Source organism: Suncus etruscus, chromosome 5 (assembly GCF_024139225.1).
Source record: "Suncus etruscus isolate mSunEtr1 chromosome 5, mSunEtr1.pri.cur, whole genome shotgun sequence".
Classification (NCBI taxonomy): Eukaryota; Metazoa; Chordata; class Mammalia; order Eulipotyphla; family Soricidae; genus Suncus; species Suncus etruscus.
The window spans coordinates 104581834-104608316 of NC_064852.1; the positions used below are offsets into that span (position 1 = coordinate 104581834).

The 26483-nt window shown below is 36.9% G+C and overlaps 1 protein-coding gene and 1 non-coding gene across 2 annotated transcripts in view; both read right to left on the bottom strand.

Moving 5' to 3' along the window:
* Nucleotides 1–25900, bottom strand: part of TNFRSF11B (TNF receptor superfamily member 11b) — a 28842-nt gene extending 2942 nt beyond the window's left edge. The window contains exons 1-3 of the mRNA XM_049773460.1: nt 25653–25900; nt 5871–6240; nt 1721–1912 (exon numbers count right to left, since the gene is read on the bottom strand). Coding sequence (XP_049629417.1) covers nt 1721–1912; nt 5871–6240; nt 25653–25682 — 592 coding nt within the window. The 5' untranslated portion in view covers nt 25683–25900. The remainder of the gene's footprint in view (nt 1–1720; nt 1913–5870; nt 6241–25652) is intronic.
* On the bottom strand, nt 22321–22381 carry LOC126009926 (U7 small nuclear RNA). The gene has a single exon (XR_007496089.1). It is a non-coding gene; the product is annotated as a U7 small nuclear RNA (small nuclear RNA).
* Nucleotides 25901–26483: the final 583 nt, after the last annotated feature.

A 26483-nucleotide genomic window follows, 5' to 3' on the forward strand; every position in this document is an offset into this window, starting at 1 on the left:
TAAAAGAGCTTGAAAGGGAATGTGGCATAGTATATTTTATACATATTTGGTAACATGGCATTTACATTTGAATAAAGGATGACAATAAAATATATCAGCATGTAGTCAGCAGTAAATCAGTTAAATAAAAACACAGGTTACTTAGAAGAGGGTGCTATGGAGTCTGGAGAGATAAATAGTATAGGAGCAGGGCACTTGCCTTTCACACTGACAACTCAGGTTTGATTCTGGCACCCCAAATAGTCCCCTAAACCCTGCCATGACTGATCCTGGAGAGCACAATTAGAAGTAATCCCTAAACACTGCCACATGTGGCCCCACAACAAAACAAACAGAAAAGGTTTCTATGGCACGAATGTTTAGGTAGAGTCACTATATTCCAATAATTAGGTATTTTTGAGCTTTAAAATTTGTTTTAGTTTTTGACTGCACCTTGCAGTGCCCAAGGTTTACTCCCAGCTCAGTGCTCCCTCCAGTCGGCTCCCCATTGATTCTCTGGAAATTCTGCAAGGCAGGGGCCTCTACACTAAACCTTTAACTCTTTCCCCAACCCCAGGAGTTTATCTTTGAATTCATCAAATCTGAATTGAATTCTGACTTTCTTCTTCACCACCTGTATTAAACTAGCAACTTTCACCATATTTTGTGAAAATTAAATCCTATTTAGCAAAGTATTTACACCTAGTATCTTATGAATGATTGTTTTTAAATGAACTAAATAAAGATCATATTAAAGTTAAAATTCACTCTATTTACTACTCTCCTCATTCTATATTTTAGATGATTGTACTAAGGCTAAATGATTTGCTTAAGATTTCAATTATACAATGCAAAAACATTCTGGGACTGGGCCGGAATCTTAAATCTTAACCCCACATTTGTATGTTTCACTCACTTCTGTAACATACAAAGATGTTTGAGAAGGGTGAAGTTGGTGAATGCCATACCAAATAAATAAGGGCTTCCCAAAGTGACTGATCTTGCCTCTAGGGATTGAGAAATCTAAGCAAAAGTAACCTCAAATGCAATCCAGTGGGAAAGGGAGCATGGTTTTCTATTGATACTCTTTAAGAAAATAGTTATCCAGCAATGGGGACACTGTTGGGTGTATTTTCTGCATAGACTCTGTTTGAGAACTCCAAATATGCTCAAAGGCACATCTTCGTTGATGTGATGTTTGATGGCCTGTAATCAGCCTAAGAATGTGAGTGATAAGGTGAGGAGACTAAAGTCATCAGTGCTGGACTAACCTGGGACACATTCGGAAAGATTACTTGGGCTTGGAGCCAGTGACCTTAGCTAAGTAAAAATGTCAGACTATCAAATGAACTTGGAGCTTCTCCCATAATAGATGCAGTTAACACTGCTTACAGCAAATTCCAGCTTCATATTTTTAATTCATCATCAAAGTACCTCACTTGGCTTCTAAGTTGTGAAAATAATTTTACAATTGGATCACTTAGCCTCACACAATCGTAAAAGTCACCTCTTCCCAATAAATAAGAGTTGATTCCAGGGTGAGAGCGAGAAAGAGTCTGGACTTTTATCTGTGAGAAGTTAAAAATTGGGGGGCAACTTTTGCTTGATGACATGGAAGTGATACATAGACACTAGTCAGAGCTGGTTAAAGTTCAGAAAAGATAAAATATGGATTTCACTTAAGATGGCCACATATTCAACTCAGAGGTGGAACAAGACTGATGTTTTAAAATATAATTACCTATTCCGCATCTCTTATTAGATTCACTGTTTCCAGAACATATATTGTCATGTGTTGCATTTCCTCTCTGAGTGAGATGCAGACCAAAATCACTACAATTTGTGTGTCTTCTACAGGGTGCTTTGTATGATGTTTCATTCGAGAAGAACCCATCTGGACATCTTTTGCAAACTGTATTTCGCTCTGGGGTTCCTATGAAAAATACCAGCAATTTAGTACCTTCTTCTCAAACACTTTCACAACAGCTACATACCCTCTTAACATACTTTTGGAAAGTGATTTCACTTAGTTTTTATTGCAACTAATACGCTGCACAAAGCTTGAAGCATGTTCATTTTTTTACTTCCTTGAACGGAGAGAAGGAAACTTCAACACTTAACCCCTTAGGCAGCCTCTTTTCTTTGCACAGTTTTGTTTTCCTGTTGCATGAACAACACTCAAGAAAATGAGAAAGGAGTGAGGGAAAATGTCCATTAGTCCTGCCTATGTTGATGTGTTCATAAAATCTTATTTGCAACTCTATTCTTCACTCAGTGATTCCTAAGAAACTGTGCTGGTATGTTCCTATGAAGTACCTGCTTTATCTTTCTTTGAGCTCAGAGCCCAGTGAATACTAATGGTTAAATTCCAATGGCTTTCTACCTAAATCTTCTCTTTCCTGAATCCTAATTGAGAAGCAACTCATAAGTATGCTAATCTTGAGAAGTAAAAATTTACAACATTATAATATACTTTTGAAGGTGCCATAAAGTTGGCTGCTATCGCAAAAGCGTAAGCCAGCAGTTAAGTTACCCAGCAAATGGAAATGATATATACCATGGCTTAAACCTTTGCGTTTTAAAAGAGCACAGTCATTAAAATTTCAGGGAAGGGTGACTACAAGGGCATTTTATTTCATGCTGAAAAGATACTAGATAAATTTTGAGAAATCATTTATAGAAAAACTTGAACCTGTCAACAACTAAAAATGCAATTAAAAATAAATATCTTCAAACTCTTGACTCTATTGTGCATAAAGAGATAACACATTATAGCATATTTGCATAAGAAAATACCTCCACCTAGTGTAAGCTAGTTGAACAAATTTGATCTACAATATTCATATATGGCTGTCTAAGGCCAATTTTGATTTCTGCAAAAGAAAAAAATCCAAAAGAGACAAATGAAAGAAAGCAAAAATTAATAAACTTTACTTCTTAAAAAAACCTTTTTTTACCTCACTAATCAAATCCTTCACCAAAACTGGAAAAATTATAAAAGGGTTATCTCCTCCTTTAGTTTTTAAGGGCCTTGTTGCTATTTTAGTCAGTATAAGGGACTGGCTAGGGGCAGAGAAAAAGATGAGGGGAAAACCTGGGTTGGGATCTTCACATATTAAATGTCATTTCCAAGGTTGCAGTGGCATCACCTCAGTTATCACCTAATTTTTTTTAATCTGCTGAAAATGCTTTATTGCTGTATCATACTCTTTAATTGAATTTCTCCTTGATGGCCAAATCCACAATAGTGTAAGTGATGTGTTTAGACAGGAATTCTAGGATACTCTGTCATTAATAATGTTCTAGGAATAAGTAGATTTGGACCTCTAGATCCAAGCTTCCCTTAGCCAATTGACACATATACTGAAAAGCCAATTGTCATTGTTCAGATAGAATGCTATGACTTGAGTCTACTCAGTTATTCTACTGAGAAAGTTATAGATATAAGGTTTTCTTTCACCTACTTAGCCTTTAGATTTCTTTGACAAAGGAAGCTAAGAATAATAGAAGTATAAAAGTCTTCATCTACATAGAGGCTTTATTTAACAAAATTTCCCAGCTTCCCCTCTATTATAATTGATAGAACTTTGATACAAAAAGAAATCCATCTCTTCTCTTTAAGTAAAAAACTTGGTTTCATTAATATCAGTGCAAATATAAAAAAGAATAATCTTGTAGGCAAAATGGAAATACTAAGAAGAAGTAGTTCTGCTGTGGGACTGAGAATGTTGCCAGTTAGTTAGGTATGGGTAATTAAATAAAATGATGATATTAACATATATAATGAAGAAAGTGAAAAATGTGGCGAGCCTTCAATGCAACAAAAAAGATACAGCTGTTGAGAGGGTGGAGAGATATACAGCTGGTAAGGCACTTTCCTTGCACACAATCTACTGGGGTTTGTTAGATCCTCAGCACCCTAAATGGTCCCCTGAGTCCCTTTAAGAATGATTCCTGAATGCAGAGCAAGGATGTGAGCACAGCCAAATGTGCCCTCTCCCCATAAGAAAAAAAAAAAAAGAAACAGCTATTAATTAATATTTAGCAGGGGTCCTCAAACTTTTTAAACATGGGGCCAGTTCACTGTCCTTCAGATTGTTGGCGGGCCAGATTATAGTAAAGACAAAAATTATGAACAAATTTCTATGCACACTGCATATACCTTATTTAGAAGTGAAGAAACAAAATGGGAATAAATACAATATGTGGCCAGCGGGCCGTAGTTTGAGGACCATTGATTTAGGGTATATTTTCATTCTTAGGGGGGCTGGAAATGGCTTATTTCCCACCAGAAACTGTACTGTGGGTTTTATGAAAGGGAGAGTAAATAATTGCCACAATGATACCTTTGTCCTAAATTGCCTTGCTGACTCATTTTATAGTCAGATTTTTATAATTATGTAAGAAAAGAATTCTGCTCTTTTCTTTATTTTTAAAAATATGCTCACTTATAAGCTAACCAGTTTCCCCTTAATTTATCTGAGTGTTCCAACTTACTGTATTGAATAAAATAAATGTTTTTGTTGGATGGGTTTTCTCATTTTACAACTTGGCTTAGTTTTGATTCCCAACGTCTCATTTGATTAAAAAAAAAAATGGGATGTGTCACTTATTTCTCCCTTACATTCCCAAGAGTTATTTTGAAGGATTCTTATGCAATTTCCACATTGTGTGATTAATCCATTACAGTCAGACTTTGGAAAGATAATAGACGTCAGTTTTTGAATAATTGACTTGGTCTGCCAACTGAAAGTATTTGTCTTCTAATAATCTAGACTGTATCTCTCATGTTAAGCTTTTAGTTACAAATAATTAGCATCTTCTAAACCAATAGTTTGAGACATTTTCTCATCTAATGGGAAAATGGCCATGCCTGGAGACATTTTTGTTGTCACAACTGGGAAAGATTGGTATTGGAAATTAGTGACCCAAAATCCAAGAATGCCACTAATGACTGCAATGCATTAGAACAGCTAACACAGAGAGAATTACCAAGCTCAAGATGTCCATGGAGCTGAAATCAAGGAACACTGCTTCAAACTAACCAGAATCTATGCCGTTTATGAGTATTTACACAAAAGTAAAAGAATACTTTTAATTTTCCTAAGTCATGAAAAGTACAGGCTAAATAGAAACTTCTGAGATGTGATGTGCATCAAAATGTGCATCAAAACTAAAAATACATGCAGCCTTCTCCGGCCTTAACCTTTTTGCTGTTCAAAATGCAGAAGGTGAAAGTACTTTGTAGACAAGTACTTTACTCTTGGCTTAACGATCTGTTTTGTCTGAGATAAAGAAGAAGCTCAGGGGAGAGAAGCTGCTGCTATGGCCTTTATCCTCCCAGACACTCAACTCCCAGGCCAAAGGAAGAACTAGCTTCGTTTTTATTAATGAAATGCATCTCCCTATTTAGTCTCTGTTCCTACATAATTAATGATAACTGCTCATTGTGAGTGCTCCAGAGCCTCATTAATATCAGCATAATTACTCTCTTGGTATCAATTAACATTTCTGATGTTTGTCAAAAAGCACTGCTGTTTCAAGATGGTCAGGCTGAAATGAAACACCGAGGTCTACAGCAACTCAAAGCAGCGCAACTCCTAGTCTAGGGCTTTTTTTTTTTTTTTAAGCAATCCATCACGCATCTCATTAGAGAGCAATTTGCCGATTTGAGATTTGTCACTAAATTGCCCTGTAGTGTCAATGTAATCCTCTGAGAAATGGTCCTTTGGCAGCCTTCCAGAAGTAGAGTATGTACCTAGCAAGTTCCATTATCTTGGCAATTTACTTTCCTGTAATGTCACTGTGTTCCCTTCAACTCCCCCCCCCCCAAATACCTATGTTGTGAATTTCTATTGCATGTTTCCAGCCATGGAAAAAATTATGCATACCAGGGTGTAGGACTCCAAACCCCGGGGGGCAGGGTCTGTGCTTGATGCAGAACTCCAGGTCCAGGTAGCGACCTTCCTCGCACTCACACACGCGATTGTGGGTGGCGTTGCACTCCTGCTTCACGTACTGCAGCTCCTTGCACACTGGGCTGCAGTACAGACACTCGACATTGTTGTGCCATCTGTCGGTGTAGTGGTAGTCAGGGCAAGCGACACACACGGTCTTCCAGCTTGTGGTGCAGTGTTGTTTAAGCGCTGTGCCAGGAGGACATTGGTCACACATCAGCTGCCTAGAAGTTTCTGGGTCATAATGAAGGTACTTCGGAGGAAAGGTTTCTTGGGTGGTCCATTTAATGGAGATGTCCAGAAGCTGAAAGGTGAAGAGGAAACTGGCATTTTGGCCTTATACAGGGCAGCTTGTCTGAGCAAAGCCATCATTGAATTCAAGATTTTCCTTATAAAAGATAAGCCATGAATTTGATGTTGGGAAATTAATATTTATGGGAGTGCAAGGAATTCAAACTATTAAAGATACAACATATAAGGGAATAGTCATGTACTGGAGTTTGTGCTCACTAATGGAAAGTCTTAGGTAGCTTAACTAAGGGCAAACCAGACTCATAAATAATTGGAGTGGAAAGCTCATCAGAATTGGAAGACTTTCATTTTGATGCAGTGCCAAATAACCTATGTTTATGAAAAATGCTGCACTCAAGCATTACGTTTTATTTAGTGAGTTGGATAGACTAGTTGATCTTTGAACTTATGTGAATCATTGATAAAAATGAGACGCATACGCCCTAGCCTTCTTATTTCTCTCTCAGGTTTGAAGTAAGAACTGGTATGTGGCAATGCCCTGCAGAAAATCTTGTACATGGAGTCCATGCTGGAAAATAATTCATGTATTTATTTACTTGGTAAATTGTTACTGAACCTTTAATTCATGCCAAGCTCTGATTTGGGGCACTTAGAATATAGCAGTAAAAAATGGGCAAGAGGGCCAGAGCAGTGGCGCAAGTGGTAGGGCATCTGCTTTGCCCACACTAGTCTAGAAAGGACTATAGTTTGATCCCCGGCATCTCATATGGTTCCCCAAGCCAGGAGATATTTCTGAGCGCAGAGCCAGAAGTAATCCTTGAGACTGTCACTGGGTATGGCCCCCCCAAAAAGGGCAAGAAATTTAGTTCTTGTGGAGTAGAAGGGAAAGTTTGAAATTAGCAAATCATAGATGTTATATAAGTTAAGTGATTTGGGGGGAGAATAGGGTAGAAAAGAAATAATTACAGAAAGGTAGGGTGATGATATTCTTCAGATGCATTGATTAGATAATAAAATTTAAGACTAGATAATATTTAAGCCTGTTTTTTCTATTCCAATACAGACTGATTCCAAACACAGTTATACAGAGTTGGATCACTTGAAAATATGATGACATGAACAGTTATTCTGATGAAGCATTCATTCATACAGCAGATATGGATTGAATTTCTACCAGGGAGATCCCAGAACTACATTAGAAATGATCCCTATTCCCATGGAAATTGCATTCCACTGGAAAGATTCCTAGAATGTTAAGACTCAGGCTTTCTTTAGAACAGGGGTCTCAAACTCAATTTACCTGAGGGCCGCAGGAGGCAAAGTCAGGGTGAGGCAGGGCCGCATAAGGGATTTCACCAAAAAAAAAGTCCTCAAACGTCATTATTAACAGTTTTAATTATTTCTTCTGAACATGAATAGAACATTGAGTGAAGATCATGAACAGTTCTTCTGAACATGGCATCTTTTGCCAATTCCTTGCTGCCAGAGACTTGACAGTGCTTCTTCTCACAAATCTGAACCACATTTGGCTTTAGAGAGAAAGCAGTTGAGACCCTCAGTATGACTTGAAGATGATCATCATTAAGTCTAGACCTGTACTTTGACTTATTGAAGTTCAATGTGGAGAATAACTTTTCACACAATTATGTGCTCCCAAAAAGGCACATGGTGTGCTTGAACATTCAGGAAAGCTCAGGGAAGCTGAGGGGCAATTCTCTCAAAAATTGCCCATGCATGTCTGCTTTTCCACTAATCTCCCTGAACTTGGCTTTGAGATCAGAGTTGCATTGCAGGTCAATGAGCTCCATTTGAAGCACAGGAGGGGCATCTTGTACATCAAAGGAAAAGGGGTCCACAAAAATTTGGAAAGTAGCTCTGTGCTTTTTGAAGTCTACAAATCTGTGATCAAATTCCTTCTCTAGCTTAAAAATAGCATCAACGTATTTCTCACCACTGAATGGTATACCTGCATCCACAAGTTCCTTGCATGCTGGGAAATGGCAAAGGCTTGTCAGAGAGAGCTGGGATTTCCATAACACAAGTTTTGTGGAGAATGCACTCATGTTCTCATAGGCAGCACTGATAAGCTGCCCCGGGCCTTGTAACATCTTGTTAGTACATTCAGCTTATGTGTGATGTTAACAAAAAAAGCTAAGTCCATGAGCCATTTGTGATCACTCAACTCAGAAACAGCATTTTCATCCTTCTCCATGAAGGCTTTCACTTCTTCTCTCAATTCAAAAAAATCTTTTCAGGACATTTCCCCTACTGAGCCAACGTACCTTGGTGAAATAGAGCACATCTTCATATTCTGACTCCATTTCCTCTAAAAAAGCATGGAATCACATTTGTTCTTTAAGCCCCTGGATCTGATTTGGTTGATGCATTTCACAACAACAGACATCACATTGTCACATGGCAGGCATTACTGCAAAGGGCCTGCTGATGGATAATGCAGTGAAGAGCAATGGCCTTCTCTACACCCTCCTCTTCAAATTTTTTTTGAACAAGTGCCACCAGTCTATTTTCCTCCCTGTCACCAATGGCACTCCATTGGTTATTATTCCAATAAAACCTATTCCATGGCAAACCTGCATTCTCAATGGCATCACACAGATGCCAAAATATCTCATTAGCGGTGGTCTGGCCATTCTTTGGAATTATTGTGAGCAGCTCCTCTGTTAACTCAAAATTGCAATCAACATCACGGACATAAATTGTGAGCTGTGCAGTGACTGTTATATCTGTGCCCTCATCAAGAGCAACTGAGTATGCATTAAAACATTTGGCTTTCTCACACAGTTGATGATAAATGTCACTTGAATTGTCAGAAATGCGCTCTGCCACAGTGTTGGCAGAAAGGCTGATTTTGCTAAACTGACCTTTCTTTTCCAGACAGATAATACTTGCAGCCTGTAGCATGCATTTTTTTTTAACAAACTCTCCTTCTGTGAATGGTTTCCCTGCCTTAGCAATCATCTCACTAACAATGTAACTAGCTACGACTGATGCAATATTCTTTGGTTGTTTTCTTGAAGAAATCTTGTTGCCTCATTAAACATGCTTTAAGACTGGCAACCCACTTGGCTTTCTCATTTCCTTGAGCATTCTCAGCATGTTTAGTTGAAAAATGGCGTTTTAAGTTGTATTACTTGTACACTGCAACTTTCTCTGAGCAAATAAGACATGTGGGGATGCCCCTGTGCTCAACAAAGAAATACTGCATCTCCCACTTTTCCTGAAATTGTCTGTCTTCGTCATCAATCTTTCTCTTCACTGCAGGCTTTGATGAAGTCATGATGAAGGTATGACAAAATCTAATTCTGTACTAAACTTCTCTCCCTTCTCTCCCTTAGGCCTCCGATAATGCAATGGACAGCAGGCAGGAGCAGAGGAAATGACGTCTGCACTAGATGCAAAATATTCATGATTCACAATAAAAAAATTGTATTAGTAAGAAAAAATATTGCAAAATATCACATTAAACATTTGCATACCCCTAACGGAACTGCTCGGGGTATGTGAATGTTTAATGCGATTTTTTTCTTCCTAATGCGATATTTATTGTGATTATTTGGTAAGCGAATAATCACGAATACTGCAATATCTGAAGGCCGGTTGCAGGCCACAAAATGTTGTACGGAGGGCCACAAACGGCCCGCGGACTGTGAGTTTGAGACCCCTGCTCTAGAACATCCTATAGTCTAAACTTTGCTCCTAGTATGGAATGATGTCTAGAAAATAAAGTGATCATCTCTCTTGAAATTAATAGGGAAGAATTTCCCAGAGCATACAGGGTGTTGCAAGTTTCCATACAGGGAGTCAGGAAGCAGTTTTTCAGTGTTGCAGGCTGCTCATTGGGAAGACTGCTCCACTTGGTATTATCTCTTGTATTCTTGATCTCAAATGGTTTTCAGGGGAGGTTGAAATAGTATCTTTGTTCATTATTAACAAGAGATACCCCTGAGGGAACAGTGGTGCTTGTGCGTTAGGGTGATCTTGTATTACTTGTTTTGTGTTCAGGGATTAATATGTAAGTGTGATAGGTCAAACACAATTCTTTTTTCCAATCTTTTTTCCTACAGAACTTAAAAAATTTCACAGAAAACTCCCAAGACTCTCTAGCTAAACTTGGGTAATTGCATAGGCTCTGTTGCTTGGGAGTTATTTCTGGCTGTGCACACAGGAGTGATCCCTTATGGTGTTCAGGAGACCATATATAAGGGAATTCAAGCTAGGGTTAATGGGGTACATGATAGATGCCTTATTTTCTACACTATTTTTCCAGTCTACCAAAGGACTTCTGAGTAGTTGGACATTGTTTTAGAAATAACGTAATTCACTTTATATTGGAAGATGACAAAAGTGAGGACTGATTGGAATAATATAAACTAAAAAATCAAAACAAAAAAACAAGCCATCTTATTCTGGGCTATAAAACTTTTAAATGCAACAACGATTTTCATAGTCATGGTCTTTGAACTATCCTCACAGTTTCAGGTTTACTCCTAGCTCTGTGTTCAGAAATATTCCCGGCTAGCTCAGAGAATCATATGAGGTGCCAAGTATCAAAATCGGGTCAGCTACATGCAATAGATAAACATGCTACCCACTTTTCTATTTCTCCAGTCCCTGATGAAGACTTCTGAGGAGAGAATTTTTTTTTCATTTTTCTGAGACTTCCTTTTTTTTCTTCATCAAATAAAGTGGTTTCAGATTTGTGAAAAGGTATCAGTATTGAGTGAACATATTACTCTTATTTAGAAATCATCAATTAATTCAAGTCATTTATCACCCACAATGAACCATCCATAGTAGAAGGAACTAAGTTATGGTGATGCACAAAATACTTCTTGCTTCCTTCAAGGATCTCAGTCTAGTGAGAAGGATAAAACAAAAAAAAAAGTGAAGAGTTCAGTCACTAACAATAGGAAGGAAAGGAAACCAGATACAAAAACTGTTATAGCTTGTTGAAAGTCTATATCTTCAAGGTTTTTAAAATATATTTCAAGGTATGTTGGAGGGAATTGGCTCAAATCGTCAGTGCTAATGGATAAAATCACTTAGAAACAATTTTCTCTTGCTGCTTTCTTTAATTTCCTTAAAATAGGCCCCTTTGAGGGTTGTGTTGCTCTGAAGGGTCTTGGGCCAGGTTGAGAGAGATGCTATTATCTCCTTTGCATACACTGAACAAGCACCAAAACCTCAGACTCATTGTGACTTTTCCTGATCTAATAAATTGTAGTTCATTTTTTCATCTCATCATAGTTCAATCTTGTCCATTTATTCCTCCTCACTGACTTTTTCCTCATTTACCACGTGATGAGGTTGTAATGAAAAAACAAACAAACAAAAAACAAACAAAAAATCCAAGATAATCCTTGTGCTTCTCACTAGAAAGAGCAGGATAAATTAATACAAGATATGACCAAAAATGCTTATATTATTTGTCTTCTCAAGGTAGCTAGACATGATACTTTTGGCTTCCAGAAATTACGCTTTGGGAATGTGTTTCCATTTCTTCAACTACAAGGACACTGAGGTTAAAGGATTTCACCAAGAATAAAAATAATAAAATAAATAAGGTTAACAGAAGGATTAGAGAGCAATTATGCTAACATTTCCAAGGCCACCACATGGAATTATATCATAATTTTTTTTGAAAAAATAAGAGAGCTTTGAGAAATTACCAATTTTATTTTTCAGCAAGTTTCATCATGCCTGTGTTTAACTTAAAATTTTTCCACTTTAGTGAATAAAACAGAATTATGTGTGGCCAAAATTCAATGTTTAGGACTCAGTCTCTGGTTAGCCCCAATCCCCAATCCCCACACAGAGTTTCTGGTTAAGATTAATAGGCCCTTCATGAACTCAGTCTTCTCACTTTCTTTCATCTATCTTACCATGAATACCAACATATAAGAGACCAGAGGACAGACCATCTTAATATTGACATTGACCTTTTTGCCAGCTAATGATGTTTAAAACTATTAAGGGCTTATACCTATTTCAGTGTAAAATTAATTCTCTAAAACAAATGATAAACATCTGTGAAGTCTAGGACTCCTGTGTTAGTGTGTTTTTAGAAGCATAAAAGTTATTATGTAAGAGAAGCAATTTTGATTTTCTTTTGTTTTTCTTTTTCTTAATCTCTAAAGAAAACGATGGACCCCCTCCCCCTTTTCCCACTCTTTATCCTACCATTCTCTTTGGTATAGACCACTCATACTTAAAAGGATTACAAAATTCTCCAACATAGTGGAAACAAAAAATCATTAAATTCTTCATGAAGTTACATAAATATATTTTTCTTGAAAGGACAGCAAAGCTTTTATTTCTAATAACTTTATTTCCTCCATTTTTTAATGTTGGACCAATCAAGAATTTTGTATTTCGATTTTAGCTATCTTTCTCCTTGAATTAAATGTTAGCAGTTATTGGCAGAGCAAAGTGACAGATGGAAAGATTTTCTAGTTCTACCATTGGAATGTTTTCTGGGCTTATTTGTTAGTTGTTGGGTTTTTTTTTTCCTTCAAAATTTAACTAGTAAATGAACTTGAAGACAAAAGCTTTGCTCTAACTCTTGTTTACTCTGGGGAAACCTCACAGCTGAACTTGGTTTACTGACATCCATTTTTCACATCCACACATGCCTTCCATTCTCCCCCATAAAATCAATTGATGCCTCAGCTCCCTAAGTTCTTAGCTAAGCCTTCTCCTCTAGCATGTCACCTTCTGTTGTCTACTTTTCCATGAAGTTTCATGCTTACCAAAAGTTGTATATTTGTTGATGAATCAGTGTGTTTGTTGCTCATAGATGGCAAAATCATCTACAACTTATAATATCTATCTAATTAGATGATTCAGCTGAATATTATGTAATCCAATAAATATAGATATGAAAATATTATTTTCTTAAAAAAAGTAAATAATATATTTTGGGAACAAGTTGAGAAAAATAAAGCAATACAATAAGCTATGCAATTTGGTGTAGGTGAAACAATTATAGAACCAAAATGGAATAAACATTCCTATTTTTCCAAAGTTCTTTTAAAAAAATAAAAGGATGATATAATTAATAGGTTTCATTAATGTCGCTAAGTTTTAAAATAAATGAAGAGGCATTAATAATAAATAACATTTATTTACTATAAATTATAATAATTTATTATAAATAATAAGTGGAGATAAGGGTTACATAAAAAGACAAAATGACTATCTAGTTATCAAACAGATATTCCAAAAAAAGACTTGGTCTGGTTTAGTTGAAGATTCTGTCTCTAGGCGAGGCAGTAAGAACAAATGAATTAAATCTGTTCCTAAGTACAGGCTGATTTTTTGTCAACAGCTTTTGCTAGGTAAATAGGGAAAAGATAATGCAAGTAATTATGATTTATTAGATGAATCCCTGGGCCAGAATATGCAGTATTTTGCTTCTTTTGGGTTGGAGAAACTATCTCCAAGGTAAATGGAATTTAATGTGATTTTTCTGCTCTATTCAAAAGTTTTTTTTAGTTGTCAGGTTTAAGAGAAAAGACTTTTAAATTAGATAGCAGTACCTTGTTTAAGTTTGGAATCAACCAGAATTGTCAGGCAAGGTTGGCTTAAAGTGCTTTTGGTACTGCTCTATCCTTTTATAAATGATTAACAGATTAACATTGCTGCAAGTCAGCCCCTGAAGAGGTTGATGGAGGGATGGAGGATGAGGTCTTTCCCCTCCAACTCGGAGCACACGTCTGCCACCCCATCGGAACGACGGTTCTGAGGTGAAACGGCTGGTAAACAGCTCACAGTCAGGCTTGTGGAAATATTAGCTTTATTCGGTGGACAAGACTGAAGTCCAAAGTCTCAGCCTTAGTTCCAGCGAAAAGCCTCTCGCCTTCCACAGACCCTTGTTTTTATCCCCCAGAATCAGGTACCACCCAATGGTGGGATCAGATACACCCAATGGTGGAAGCAGAATCAGTGGAAGCAGAGTGGTGGAAGAATACCAGGGCACACTCTAGGGTAGGGCACAATCACCGATAAGGGTAGGGTCAGTAACATAATAATCCCATAAAATATTTACTAGTAATTGATAAAAATAAACAAATATACAAGGGAAAAGAAGTTGAAGTGCAGGTAAATATTAAAAACTTTGCAAGGATATGTAGAGCTCTCAAAAATTTTGTTTTCCAGATCTTAGCATTCTTTCTCTGCTTCTGCTAATGATCAGAACTGAATTCAAAAAAGCACAAATTAATAATTTATATTCACAGGTTGGTATAAATACCTCAAAGTTTTCAGCTACAATTTCTGATATGTGGGGCTCAGGATTGGCAATATAGCTTTGAATTTCAGTTCTTAAATTCCTTTTCATTTCTGTCCACAGCGCCTTTCTTTGGAGATAATGCTTTCCTTTTACCACTTTATGAAAACTTTTTGGGATTTCTAGTGACCTGGATCAAATTTCAATGAGCATATGGTTAAGGGAAGATGTCAAAGAAATAAAAAAGCAATGGGGTATATGAATTGGAATGGAAACCAGATAGTGAATAATAAAATTGTCAATTAAGCACAGAAACATTCAGTCTGCCCTTACAACTATGAAACATATGAGGACTTTTACTATCAACACCATATTATACCATTACAAAGAATGAACTATATATAAATCCCTTTCTTCTGCTCATTTTATCCATCTCCTCTAGTCAGCACTAAAGAAATAGGATTACTCAGAAAAGTTGGGTAATCTGTCAAAGGTCACAGAGTTACTACATAGTTTATATTCTAATCTATAGAGAGGTTCTAGTCTAACCCTTCCTAAATTTATGGCTTTAAAAACCAGTCTATAGATAAACTTGAAGTCTGATGAAAGAGAGATAAATATAGCACAATGTGAAATAGTTTAATACATTTATCTATGTGTCTATGTATAAGATAAAATTATCTATTGTTAATCTTTTGCATATTCTATTTTATCTATTGCCATCTATCCATCCTGGAGAAAAATTTCCCTCCCTCTCACACACCCTCCCTTGAAAACTTTAAGACTAAACAAAAATTTGCACTTGTACTAAGCACTTGGTCATCGAACATCCCTCTTAATTTTGCTCTTCCTTCTCTTCTTCTTTCATTTGCCCCTGCTTTCCCAAGACTATTCTTGCAACAAGTTACCAGAGATAAGTATTTGACTCATTCTCTTATTTTTCTAAGGAATCTGGATTTAGAAACTCATTGCTAACAAGGGAACCAGAATACTTAAGCAGAACCTCTGGGAAGAAAGGGCCAGTTGGAAACTAGGACAAGAAACACCAATGTTTGCTTACACTCACATAATGAGCTATTTGATTTATTGACTCCTCTTAAGGGTCTCTTGTTTGCCCTATTTTACAGCACAGTTAAAATTCTGTCTATAGTTTGCAACACTTTGATTTTTTTAGCACAGAAGTAAAAAGAGGCTCTTCCTCATGAATTCTTTAACAATAACTTGGATGATTTTTTTTTTTTTTTGGTTTTTGGGTCACACCCCATGGTGCTCATGGGTTACTCCTGGCTCTGCACTCAGAGGTTGTTCCTGGTAGGCTCAGAGACCATATGGGATGTCAGAATTCGAACCAGGGTCCATCCTGTGTTGATCGCATGCAAGGCAAATGCCTTAATGGCTATGCTATCGCTCCAGCCCTAACTTTTTTTTATTTTAGATTTTTCAATGTCCCTTGCATTTACTTCCTTTTATCAGTCAAAATTGGCTGGGTTTTAGGCTAATTTGATAAAGAATTTAAAGATTTCTGTGGCTTAATAATAGCAAAATCTTATTTCTCACTCATGCTGCCTTCTTAGTGGATCTTCGTAAACTGTTAACATGGTTCTCTGCCCAGGTTCTAGGATGATAGAGCAACTAATCTTTGACTGATTTGCCATGCAGGAGGGCAAAGGACAAAAAAAAAATGTTAGTGGCACCTACATGCTCAAATTTGGAAGTGGTTCATCATTGACTAGAACTATTCATATCCCCAACCCCTACCAGAAGGTGCTAACAATTACAGTCTTAGCCATAGGGAGTATAAGGGGGAGTAGATTGGGAACAGTTTATAAAAAGCTATTCTGGTATTCACTCAACATCATTCATGCTTTCTAGTTAACCTTATTTTAGCCTAATATAATTCCAATGTGTTTTTTTGGGGGGATCGCATATTTTGTGGAAGGAGGTTGCTGCTTCCATTTATTTTATCCATTTTTAAAATTTAACTTTTTCTTTACATTTACAAAGTATTGCTTGATACTTGCATTGTTGCTATCCCCTGCTCACCATCGGAGTGTCAAGATTCTTCCATCATTAGACTGCATATTCAAAGAAAATAGAAGGATAAAGGGAAAGTTCTTGCTTTGCATGTGGCCAACTTGTTTCAGACCCTCAACTAGCATCAGCACCATCAGCAATGATTCCTAAGCAAAAGTAAGCCTGAGCACAGCAGGTATTCAATAGGTCTGTCAATTTACCCATTCTCAGGCTTACAGGACCCTAACAAAGAGAGGTATGCTATTGCCAAGTTCCTTTCCTGGTGCCTCCTATTGCTGTTTTCTCCTTGTGACTACAAATTCAAAGGAAATTCTGCTCAATGAGTCTACAGAAATTATTGCCAGTGAGCATAATTGCACTCTTTAGCATATGTCTTTGGGGAATATTTTGAACTTGGTTTCAAACTAACTGAAATATTAAAAAAATATTAAAAATATTAAAAAATATTAAAAAATATTTTAAAAAGTACATAAATGACTTCCTTCCATACTAGCTAAAGGCAAGAAAGATTTAACAATAGTGAATTTTATTTTTGCTTTAAGAGGAAAATATGCTTTTTTAAATTTCATTTTTAATTGCTTTATTTAAGTTCTGTGGTTATAAAATTGTTCATTGTTGGGTTTCAGTCATACAATGTACACCATACTTCTCCAGTGCACTCTTCCAGTCACTTATGTCTCCCTTTCTCCACACACACCTGCCTTGCTCTAGGGCAGGCAACTTGCTTCTCTTTTCCTCTCCCTCCCTTCCTCCCTTTCCTTCTATTCTCTCCTTTAATACACTGTAATGTGCACTATTGTCAATGGAATGAGGTGCCTTGCCTATTCATTTCTCCACTTTCAGCACCAAGTTCTTATCCAGAGTGATTAGTTCCAACTATCATTGTCCTAGTAGATCCTTCTTTATTTTAGCTACATTCACTGCTGTTTGTGGTGAATTTTCTACCCTGAGCTGAACCTCCAGACCTTTGTCTCTATTGTCCCTGGGTATTATTACCATATTATATCTTGTTTTTATTATATACCACAGATGAAGGAGATTATTCTGTTTATCCCTTTCCCTCTGGCCCATTTAACTCAGCATAATAGTCTCCATGTCCAACCATGTATAAGCAAATTTCATGACTTCAATTTTCCTAATAGCTGCATAGTATTCCATTGCGTAGATGTATTATAGTTTCTTTAACCACTCATCTGTTGTAGGAAAATGAACAGACATTTCCTCAAAGAAATACAGATAGCCAAAAGACATATAAAAATTGCTCCTCATCACTAATCATCAGGGAGATTCAAATTAAAACAACAATGAGATATCATCTCACACTACAGAAACTAGAACACATCATATAAAACAAGAACAACTAGTGCTGATATTGATATGGAGAAAAAGGAACTCTTATTCATTGATGGGAGTGCAAAATGATCCAGTCTTTTAAAAAAAGAATATGTCATTCCTCAAAAAGCTAGAAATTTAGCTCCCATATAACCTAGCAACACCACTCCTAGGCATATATCCTAGAAACACAAAAACCCAATACAAAAATGCCCTCTGCACTCCTATGATTAACACAGTGCTATTAACAATAGCCAGATTCTGGAACTATCCCAGTTGCCTGACAAGAGATGAGTGGCTAAAAACTTATGTTCTTAAAAACTCAAGTTCTTAATAAAACATAAAACTTATGTTCCTATAAATCTTACTACATAAAAGGAGATAACATTTTTAAAGCTCCTTTTGTAATCTCATTGACTTAAAATAAAAATTTTCACATGAGAGGTCAATGGAGTAGAAAAAATGACATTTTCATAAAAACCTTTTGGATAATTTACTTACCAGAAAAATTATCCTGACTTTTGTGTTTGGAATATTATGCAATATACAACAGGTTTTTAAAATGTACTATGTATTGACAGAAGCTTCAACTTAAGCCAAACCTTGGCATATCCTCAGCTTAACATCCTGCTTAAAATTGAGTACACGATACCCAAAGAAGTAAAGTCACCTGTTCGATAATTTTAGAGTCTAATGCAGAACTGAGAGTTAGTCTGTCATCTTTCTGCCATTGCAGAGGTGTTATAGTCACTGTGACCTACAACTGGATGCCAAAATTGAATTTAGTTTTGGTTGGAGATGTTGCTATATATGATGGTGGGAAAATTATTTTAAGAATTGAATCCTGATATTCATACTTTCTAGAACAAAAACAGATATTTGAATAATAAAAGTACTATCACATGGTAGATACACTGAAGTTGGGGTCGAAGATCTGAGAGAAATAGAATTTATTAAAGACAGTCCAAAAGCACAAATAAACTAGTCTCATTTGAAATCTAAATTCATCTCAGCACCCACTTTCCTACATTATAATTGCTTATATGAACTATTATAGAAAATGTTTCAAAATCCAGATTAAATCCAAACAAAAATTCTTAGACTATTTTCAATACTATTATAGAAGATGCTTGAATTATGCAATGTTTTCAAAATATTAAACCCTCATGGTTTTGGAGATAAGCTTCTAAAAATCACTATAAATAATAAAAAAAATCAGGTTCATTGATTTTTTTCTTTTTAATTGATTTTTATCTTTTTAATTTAAATGATTTTTTTTTTTTTTAAAAAAAAAAAGGTCTTTGGGAGTGAAGTTTCCTTCCTCTTGGTCCATTTGTGATCTGGCTGAATCAGAAGCATTAGGGAAACAAAATCTACCCAAGTATCTGTGTACTTGATATTCAATTGTTCTATTATCAGTTGAGAGAAACCATTGTAGCTATCCTAGCAGGCCTAAAGACTGTTTGGACCTATGGTACATTAATGTAGAGATTTCAGGTAGACAGAATTATAAAAAATAGGTCACTATAAAGTGCCTCACCTGGTGTTGTGAGCTAGTTTCTATCCCTTACAAGTCTCCAAAAGAATTCTTTATATAGAGTTTCTAAGATAGTCACACCAAAATATTCTGTGGTGTTGAGTTCCAAAAACTAATTATATGTCACATAAAAATACTGTCCTTGTATCTATTTCAAGTTGCCCATACCTCACTCTTTCTTCTTACACAGATAGTTTACAGATGTTGCTAAGATTTCCGATTCACTAGTTCCTGCTATTGTGGGTTGCTAAATTTTATTTTGATTTTTGTTTTCTTTTCTAAACATGACTGCGATTGCTGTTCATATTTGTGTTTTGTTTACCAGAATAGCAGAAGTATCAGAAATGTTTCTAAGGATGCTTTACCTTTCTCTGTCTGGCATGTGAAATCTTCCCTGAGATTAGAATAATCTGCTCTGGGTAAATGACCTAGGTTTTATACCTTCAGCTCAAGTTACTTTTCTGTTAATATTTTATTTTTTAGTCTCAATGCCTTTTTTATTTTCCTTGCAGTATTTTTCAAATACATCAAATGTATTGATTCCCATGGTTGAGGATATAAGTACCCAAAAGAGAAGTTAGAAAGTGGTTCTACTGACCTATGACTGCATCTTCGTGGGTCAATAATGAGAAGGTCCTAATTTGTTGCTTAAGAATGGGCCTATATAAAAATATACCCGTGAATCTATGGGTAGAGATGTATAAAATGATAATATCTTAGTCAGGAAGGCAGTTTGTTTATATTTTCATGTAGAGCAAAACTAATATGACTGACTGACAGTAAGCTTTCAGTTGAAATAGCCATGGAAACTGCTGATAGATTATACGGTCCTAGAAAATTTTAATGTAGTCTTTGACTCAGAAAATACACACTGAGAGTCACACACTGTAGGAACTGGGAGCTACAAATATGAATAAGATGAAAATCTATGTTTGCAAAGAGCTCATTCTTGGTTTACCACAGGGGTGGTGCTAGCTCCTAGAAGTTCTGGAAATTTGTGGGGGATTTTTGTTGATACAATCACTGTGGGCTTCTAGCTGTCTTAAACAATTAAGAACAATCTTACAATTTTCAAATGTCATACAGACAACCAATTTGCTACTGATATCTCAAAAATGTCTATCATTTTCTGAGCCAATGTTCAAGCATAATTTTAAATCTTACACAGGAGAATTTTGTACAATTTTTGTACATACTGGGCTTTACATCATAAAACTTTAAAACATAAAACATGAGACAGTTGTACTTGATTTTGTTTAAAACATTAGTCATATTTATTCACTGTTTCAAAAGAAAAAAAGAGCAAGCACCAAGTATGATTTAAAATTCCAGTGTATATCACCCAGTATTAGCTCTTAATGGTCTATTTAAGTCAATTCTACATAGAAGTGCTAAAACATACATAAAGATACTACATAAAGATGACAGAGTACCTATGCCAGAGTGTTGATTTAATAAAACTATGTGTTTAGGTTCAAATGTATATACTTCACTTTGAAAGAGAGAGAATTATTATAAAGACTTTCATAAGAAATAGCATAGAATAAATCTGTAATAATTGAGAACTATTTCCTATGGAGTAAAACTTACCCATACACCAATGATTTTGGCTCTTTAGTAACAAAGTAAGGACACCAAGCAGCATCACTATTTATGTGTGGAAAATGCAAACACAAATATTTGTAAGATCTCTCATCCTCTTCAGTAATATTTCCCAGATCCCCTCCCTCACACAAGCTTTTGTGAAAAGGGAGCATGCAGCCAGGGTGCTGCTGTGGGTTGTACAACACAACCTGATATTTTAGTGATTAAATGGAAGGCAAGAATTTTGAGTGTGTTCAGGGCTTCGTTCATAGGCTCTGTTATAGCTCTCCTTCTGGAGCTAAGTGGATGAAACATCTTGCTTAGAAACATCAATGCTGTTTCACCAAACAATGGAATTTGACAATTGGTGGTTTTAGCCTAAGAAGTAAAATTAAAACTAGATTGGACTTAGGGACAATGCTGAAATTTGCTAAATGACTGAAGTCAGAGGCTTCCTAGAGACAGGAGCAGCATTGTTTTGGACGTGACTCTACGTCATGTTCTTCGAGAAACTTTGAGATAATTTTCTGAAATAAACATGTTAGATAAATACATACTTCATCACTAGGTAAATAAATGTAAACATTTTTGCCCCCAATAATAAAACAGTAGTTAGAAAGTGCTTTATTCTAAAGAAAGCTGTCTTGAGAAATACAATCTCTGCCCTATCAGTTTCTTTTAATCCCTCACTCCAAGTTCCGCTGTTAAAACAGGAACTCAGATCTGGCTTTGAGAAGTTCAATGGATGCTTCTGTAACTGTAATGAAAAAATAGGCCTTTTCCAGGGGCTTCCCAGTCTAGTAGATGACTTCTGAGCCACATTAAAACATTTAGCATGTGATAAGGATAGCCTGCCTTGCAGAGTTTGGTTTGCACTTGACTCCATTGATGAGCATTCTAGACAAAGTCAAGAGGATAGAATTTTTCTTCAAGGCCATATTCATCCCAGCACATCCTCTGTGCTCACCAAATGGATTTAGAATTTTACTTGCCATACAGGTTTGTCCCTCTTAGGTTCTGGACAATGAGATTTTCCCTCTATCAGTAAAACATTCTACTATGGATCTTAAAAGTGACCATATCTCCCTCCTTTGGAATATTAACAGCCCTGTATTTACATAATTCACCTATTTTGAAAGACTCCCAATTATTTGTGTGCAAAATATGGGAAGGTGTTGTTCATATGTGGGTATATCAAGATATCCATTTTACAGAGTTTACTCAAGAGAGATTTAATATGTTCACATTTATTAACATGTCTTTATTCCTTTATTAAGTAAATACTGGTGGCAGCAATTGGAGTTAGGTCCCAAATATCCAAATTGATAAACACAGTTCTGTTGTTTCCCCTAGAAGGTCTGAATTTTGTTTTTTTTTTTTGTTTGTTTGTTGTGGGGGGGGGCTTCCAGTAGCAACCAGAAAGCCTGCAAGACAAATTCTAAATGAGCTGTAACACTAAAATTTCTGAGTGCAGAGTGCCCAGTAACTCAGCATCTTCTTTTTGTTATTTTCATCAGACTGCCATACGACATGCAATGGCCTTGTCCAAGATTATATTTAACACCAGACTGAGTTCCACAGAGACATGGATATTCTTCACTTGTCCACTTTGACTCAGATAGCACACCTGGTACAAAAGACTAGATCCTTCTAGTGCTTCCAATTGCAATATCTGTATCTCAATATTTATAAAAGGCCATTTGGACTCTAAATATATAACTACAAGGTATCTATTTACAGTCTTCCATGAAGTTATTTGACAACCTCTAAAGATAGAAATCTTTCCTGGTTATTTACTTATCTCAAGTCACACTATCAAGTCTTCTCTTAAGATAAGGCTGCTTCATTTCTGATATTTTTTTAGCTTCTGGGCCACACCTGGTGATATTCAGGAGTTACTCCTAACTATGCGCTCAGAAATCGCTCCTGGCTTGGGGACCTATGGGACATCAGGGGATCTAACCGAGGTCTGTCCTGGGTAGCCACGTGCAAGGCATACCATACCGCTGCACCATCTCTCTGGTTCTTCATTTCTGACTTGTTTTATCTACACACCTCTGCCACCACATTTCAAAATCTTTTCCATTATTTAAAAATATTTAGTAAAAAGTTCTATACACCAATAGTAATAAGGATGAAATGGACATTAAGAAAACAACCCCATTCACAATAGTGCCACACAAACTCAAACATCTTGGAATCAACTTGACTAAAAATGTGAAGGACCTATACAAAGAAAACTAAAACACTCTGCTCCAAGAAATAAGAGAGGACACATGGAAATGGAAACGCATACCCTGCTCATGGATTGGCAGGATTAACATAATCAAAATGGCAATACTCCCCAATGCATTATACAGATTTAATGCTATTCCTCTAAAGATACCCATGACATTCTTCAAAGAAGTGGATCAGGCACTTTTGAAATTCATTTGGAACAATAAACACCCTCGAATAGCTAAAGCAATCATTGGAAATTACTTTCCCCAACTTTAAACTGTACTACAAAGCAATAGTTATCAAAACAGCATGGTATTGGAATAAGGACAGGCCCTCAGATCAGTGGAATAGGCTTGAATACTCAGAAAATGTTCCCCAGACTTACAATCACCTAATTTTTGATAAAGGAGCAGGAAATCCTAAATGGAGCAGGGAAACAAGTGGTGTTGGCACAATTGGATAGCCACTTGCAAAAAATTGAACTTAGACCCCCAGCTAACATCATGTACAAAGGTAAAATCCAAATGGATTAAAAACCTCGATATCAGCCCCAAAACCATAAGATATATAGAACAGCACATAGGCAAAACACTCCAGGACATTACAGGCATCTTCAAGGAGGAAACTGCACTCTCCAAGCAAGTGAAAGCAGAGATTAACAGATGGGAATATATTAAGCTGAGAAGCTTCTGCATCTCAAAGAAAATAGTGCCCAGGATACAAGAGCCACCCACTGAGTGGGAGAAACTCTTCACCCAATACCCATCAGATAAGGGGCTAATCTCCAAAATATACAAGGCACTGACAGACTTTACAAGATAAAAATATTTAGTAAAATGTTATTGAATATTATTGAATATAGATTCTAAACTTTAAGTTGTTCACAAATTCAAGGAGTAGAAAGAATACGTATTCTGATTTAGCAAGATTTTTTTACACTAGCCAAAAGCTAAAACAGTGAAAAAAAATCATTGTGTATCCATGTGATGGAATACTATACAGTGATAAAAATGAGGGTATTGCCAGCAGGGGAGATCTCCTCTTAATAGTCAAGTAAAAGACTTAAACACTGAGAAGTACATAAATTTCCTTTCTATAAAGTTCAAGTCTAAGTTTCTATAGTGTTAGAAGTCAGAATATTGATTACTCTAGCAAGGACACAGTCCAGACAGGGAAGGCTCCGAGGAATGCACAGGAACCTGAAAATGTATTATTTATACAGCTGGAGCTAATCCTAACCATTCACTTTGAGAAACATCATAATAAAATTATAGTCTGTACAATTCTATGTTTAAGCAAAGATTAAGTTTTTTAATGTATTCAGATTGGTAGATACATATGATTATCATACTTACAAACTCAAGCCAGTGTTACTTTGCTATTTCATTTACATTTGTACATCATGGGAACTAATCAAAAGAACTTCTTAACCTTCATTTCTTCACTGTCTATGGGTGAGATATTAAAATTTAAATATTTACTCCAAGGTGTCCAAAATAAATGTGATTTAAAATTTCATTTTCTATCCATTTGCGAATGTCTGCTTCATATCAATGCACTTTCCACATTCTAGTAGCATAAAGGAAGTTATTCATTGCTTGTAAACAACCACAAAAAAATTCCACAAACTTGATTAGTACGGATTTAACTCAAAATAAAAACAAAATCATAAAGACTCTCTTTTTTTCAAATGCCTACAGATTTAGTCCTTATAAGACTTTATTTCAAAACTGTTAAAAAAAATAGCCCTACTTAACTCTGAATTCCAATTTTAAACTATATTTTGGTGCACGAATAACATCTGCACACGATATTGATAATTCTTTTAAATTTTAAATTGCTCAGGTAAGGAAAGTGTGTGTGTGTGTGTGTCTGTCTGTCTGTCTGTCTGTCTGTCTGTGTGTGTCTGTCTGTGTGTGTGTGTCTATGTGATCTTTTATTCTGGTGCTATTTATTCAAAAGGTCACCTAAGTGGGGCTGAGCATATTGTATAATCATACTCATGGCAACTCAATTTAATTGGAATAGTTTTAAGACTGCTAGCTCCTCCAACTTACTCTGATTCTAAGAGAACTCGCTATTGACCAATATCGATCCTAGTGATTCTCATTGTATCCAAATTGAACCTAGCAAAGATGGGAAGAACTAACTGGCGGGCATTAATAACCTGTGATGAAGAAAGGTAGTCAAGAAAATGATTATTGATTTTTTTTTTTAAAGAAAGCATTTATACAGAAAGATCTGGTACTCCTTTCTCTGCCAGAACTTTCCAATGCAAAAGGGAACCCCTAGTTGGAGCGAGCCCTTTTCCAATGGGGGGGAAAAAAAAAAAGGAAAACCCTAGTTTGGAGCAAGCCCAGACAGCTTCCAAGTCTGCGTTTCCAGAGCCCTGGGAACCTCTCCCAGGAGCTGAACTCTGCCCGCCAGAACCAGATCCGCAGCGAGGTCAGGAGAGCACAGGCGCCCAGCCTCCCCTGCGCCCGTGCCCGGGGACCTGGGGCTTACTTACCAGCAGCGCGCAGCACAGCAACTTGGTCATTGTGGTTCCCGGGAAACCTCAGGCACTGGGAGGCCGCGGAGGGGCGAGGGCGAGGGCGCTGTGTCTCCGCAGCCGGTGCATCGCTTTATATAGCGCTGAGCAACAGGAAGTCTTGGAGAAGAAGCTTTGATCACTCTCCCCAAACTCTGCACCTTTCTTTTTTAGGAACCTTGGGTGGGAGCGCTGTGTGTCCAGCTCCTGGGTTAACGCTTTCCGAGCCAAGGAGGACGAGATCAACAGGAGGGGCGGCGGGAGGGGAAGTCACCGAACCCGGGGAATAAAACTGCTCTGTAGCCGCACGGCTTTGAGGCCACCCGGCCCCTTCCCGCTAGCCGGCCTCTTGGCAGCAGCGGGAGACCTGCGGTGGGTGGGAGGGCTGGCACCGGAGCCCGTGACCCTCGCATTTGGCTCAGATCCGTGCACAGCAAGGAGTGAGTCCCAGACACTTGATCCTCTTCTGTCTGGCCCCTCAACTGTGGCTTATGAGAACTGGAACAACAGTTTCTGCTGCACCGTCTCCAGGCTCGCTCCGTTTGGGGGAATTGGGTCTCTTTGCTCTTCAAGATTACCTAGAAGGGATTTCTCCTTTGTTGCGTTCTAAAACTCCCCTCCCTTCTGCCCCTTTCCACTCATTTATTATTGTCTGCTGGAAATAGCACCATTGGATCTGGCTCTCTTGCCCTTAAAACTTTGAAGGTGGTGCCTATTTATTGCCACCATCGCCCAAAGTCTATGATTACCCCATTTAGTGTTCTGGACTTCCCTTAAAGCTCTTTCTGCTGTCCTCTAGTTGTTGAGAGA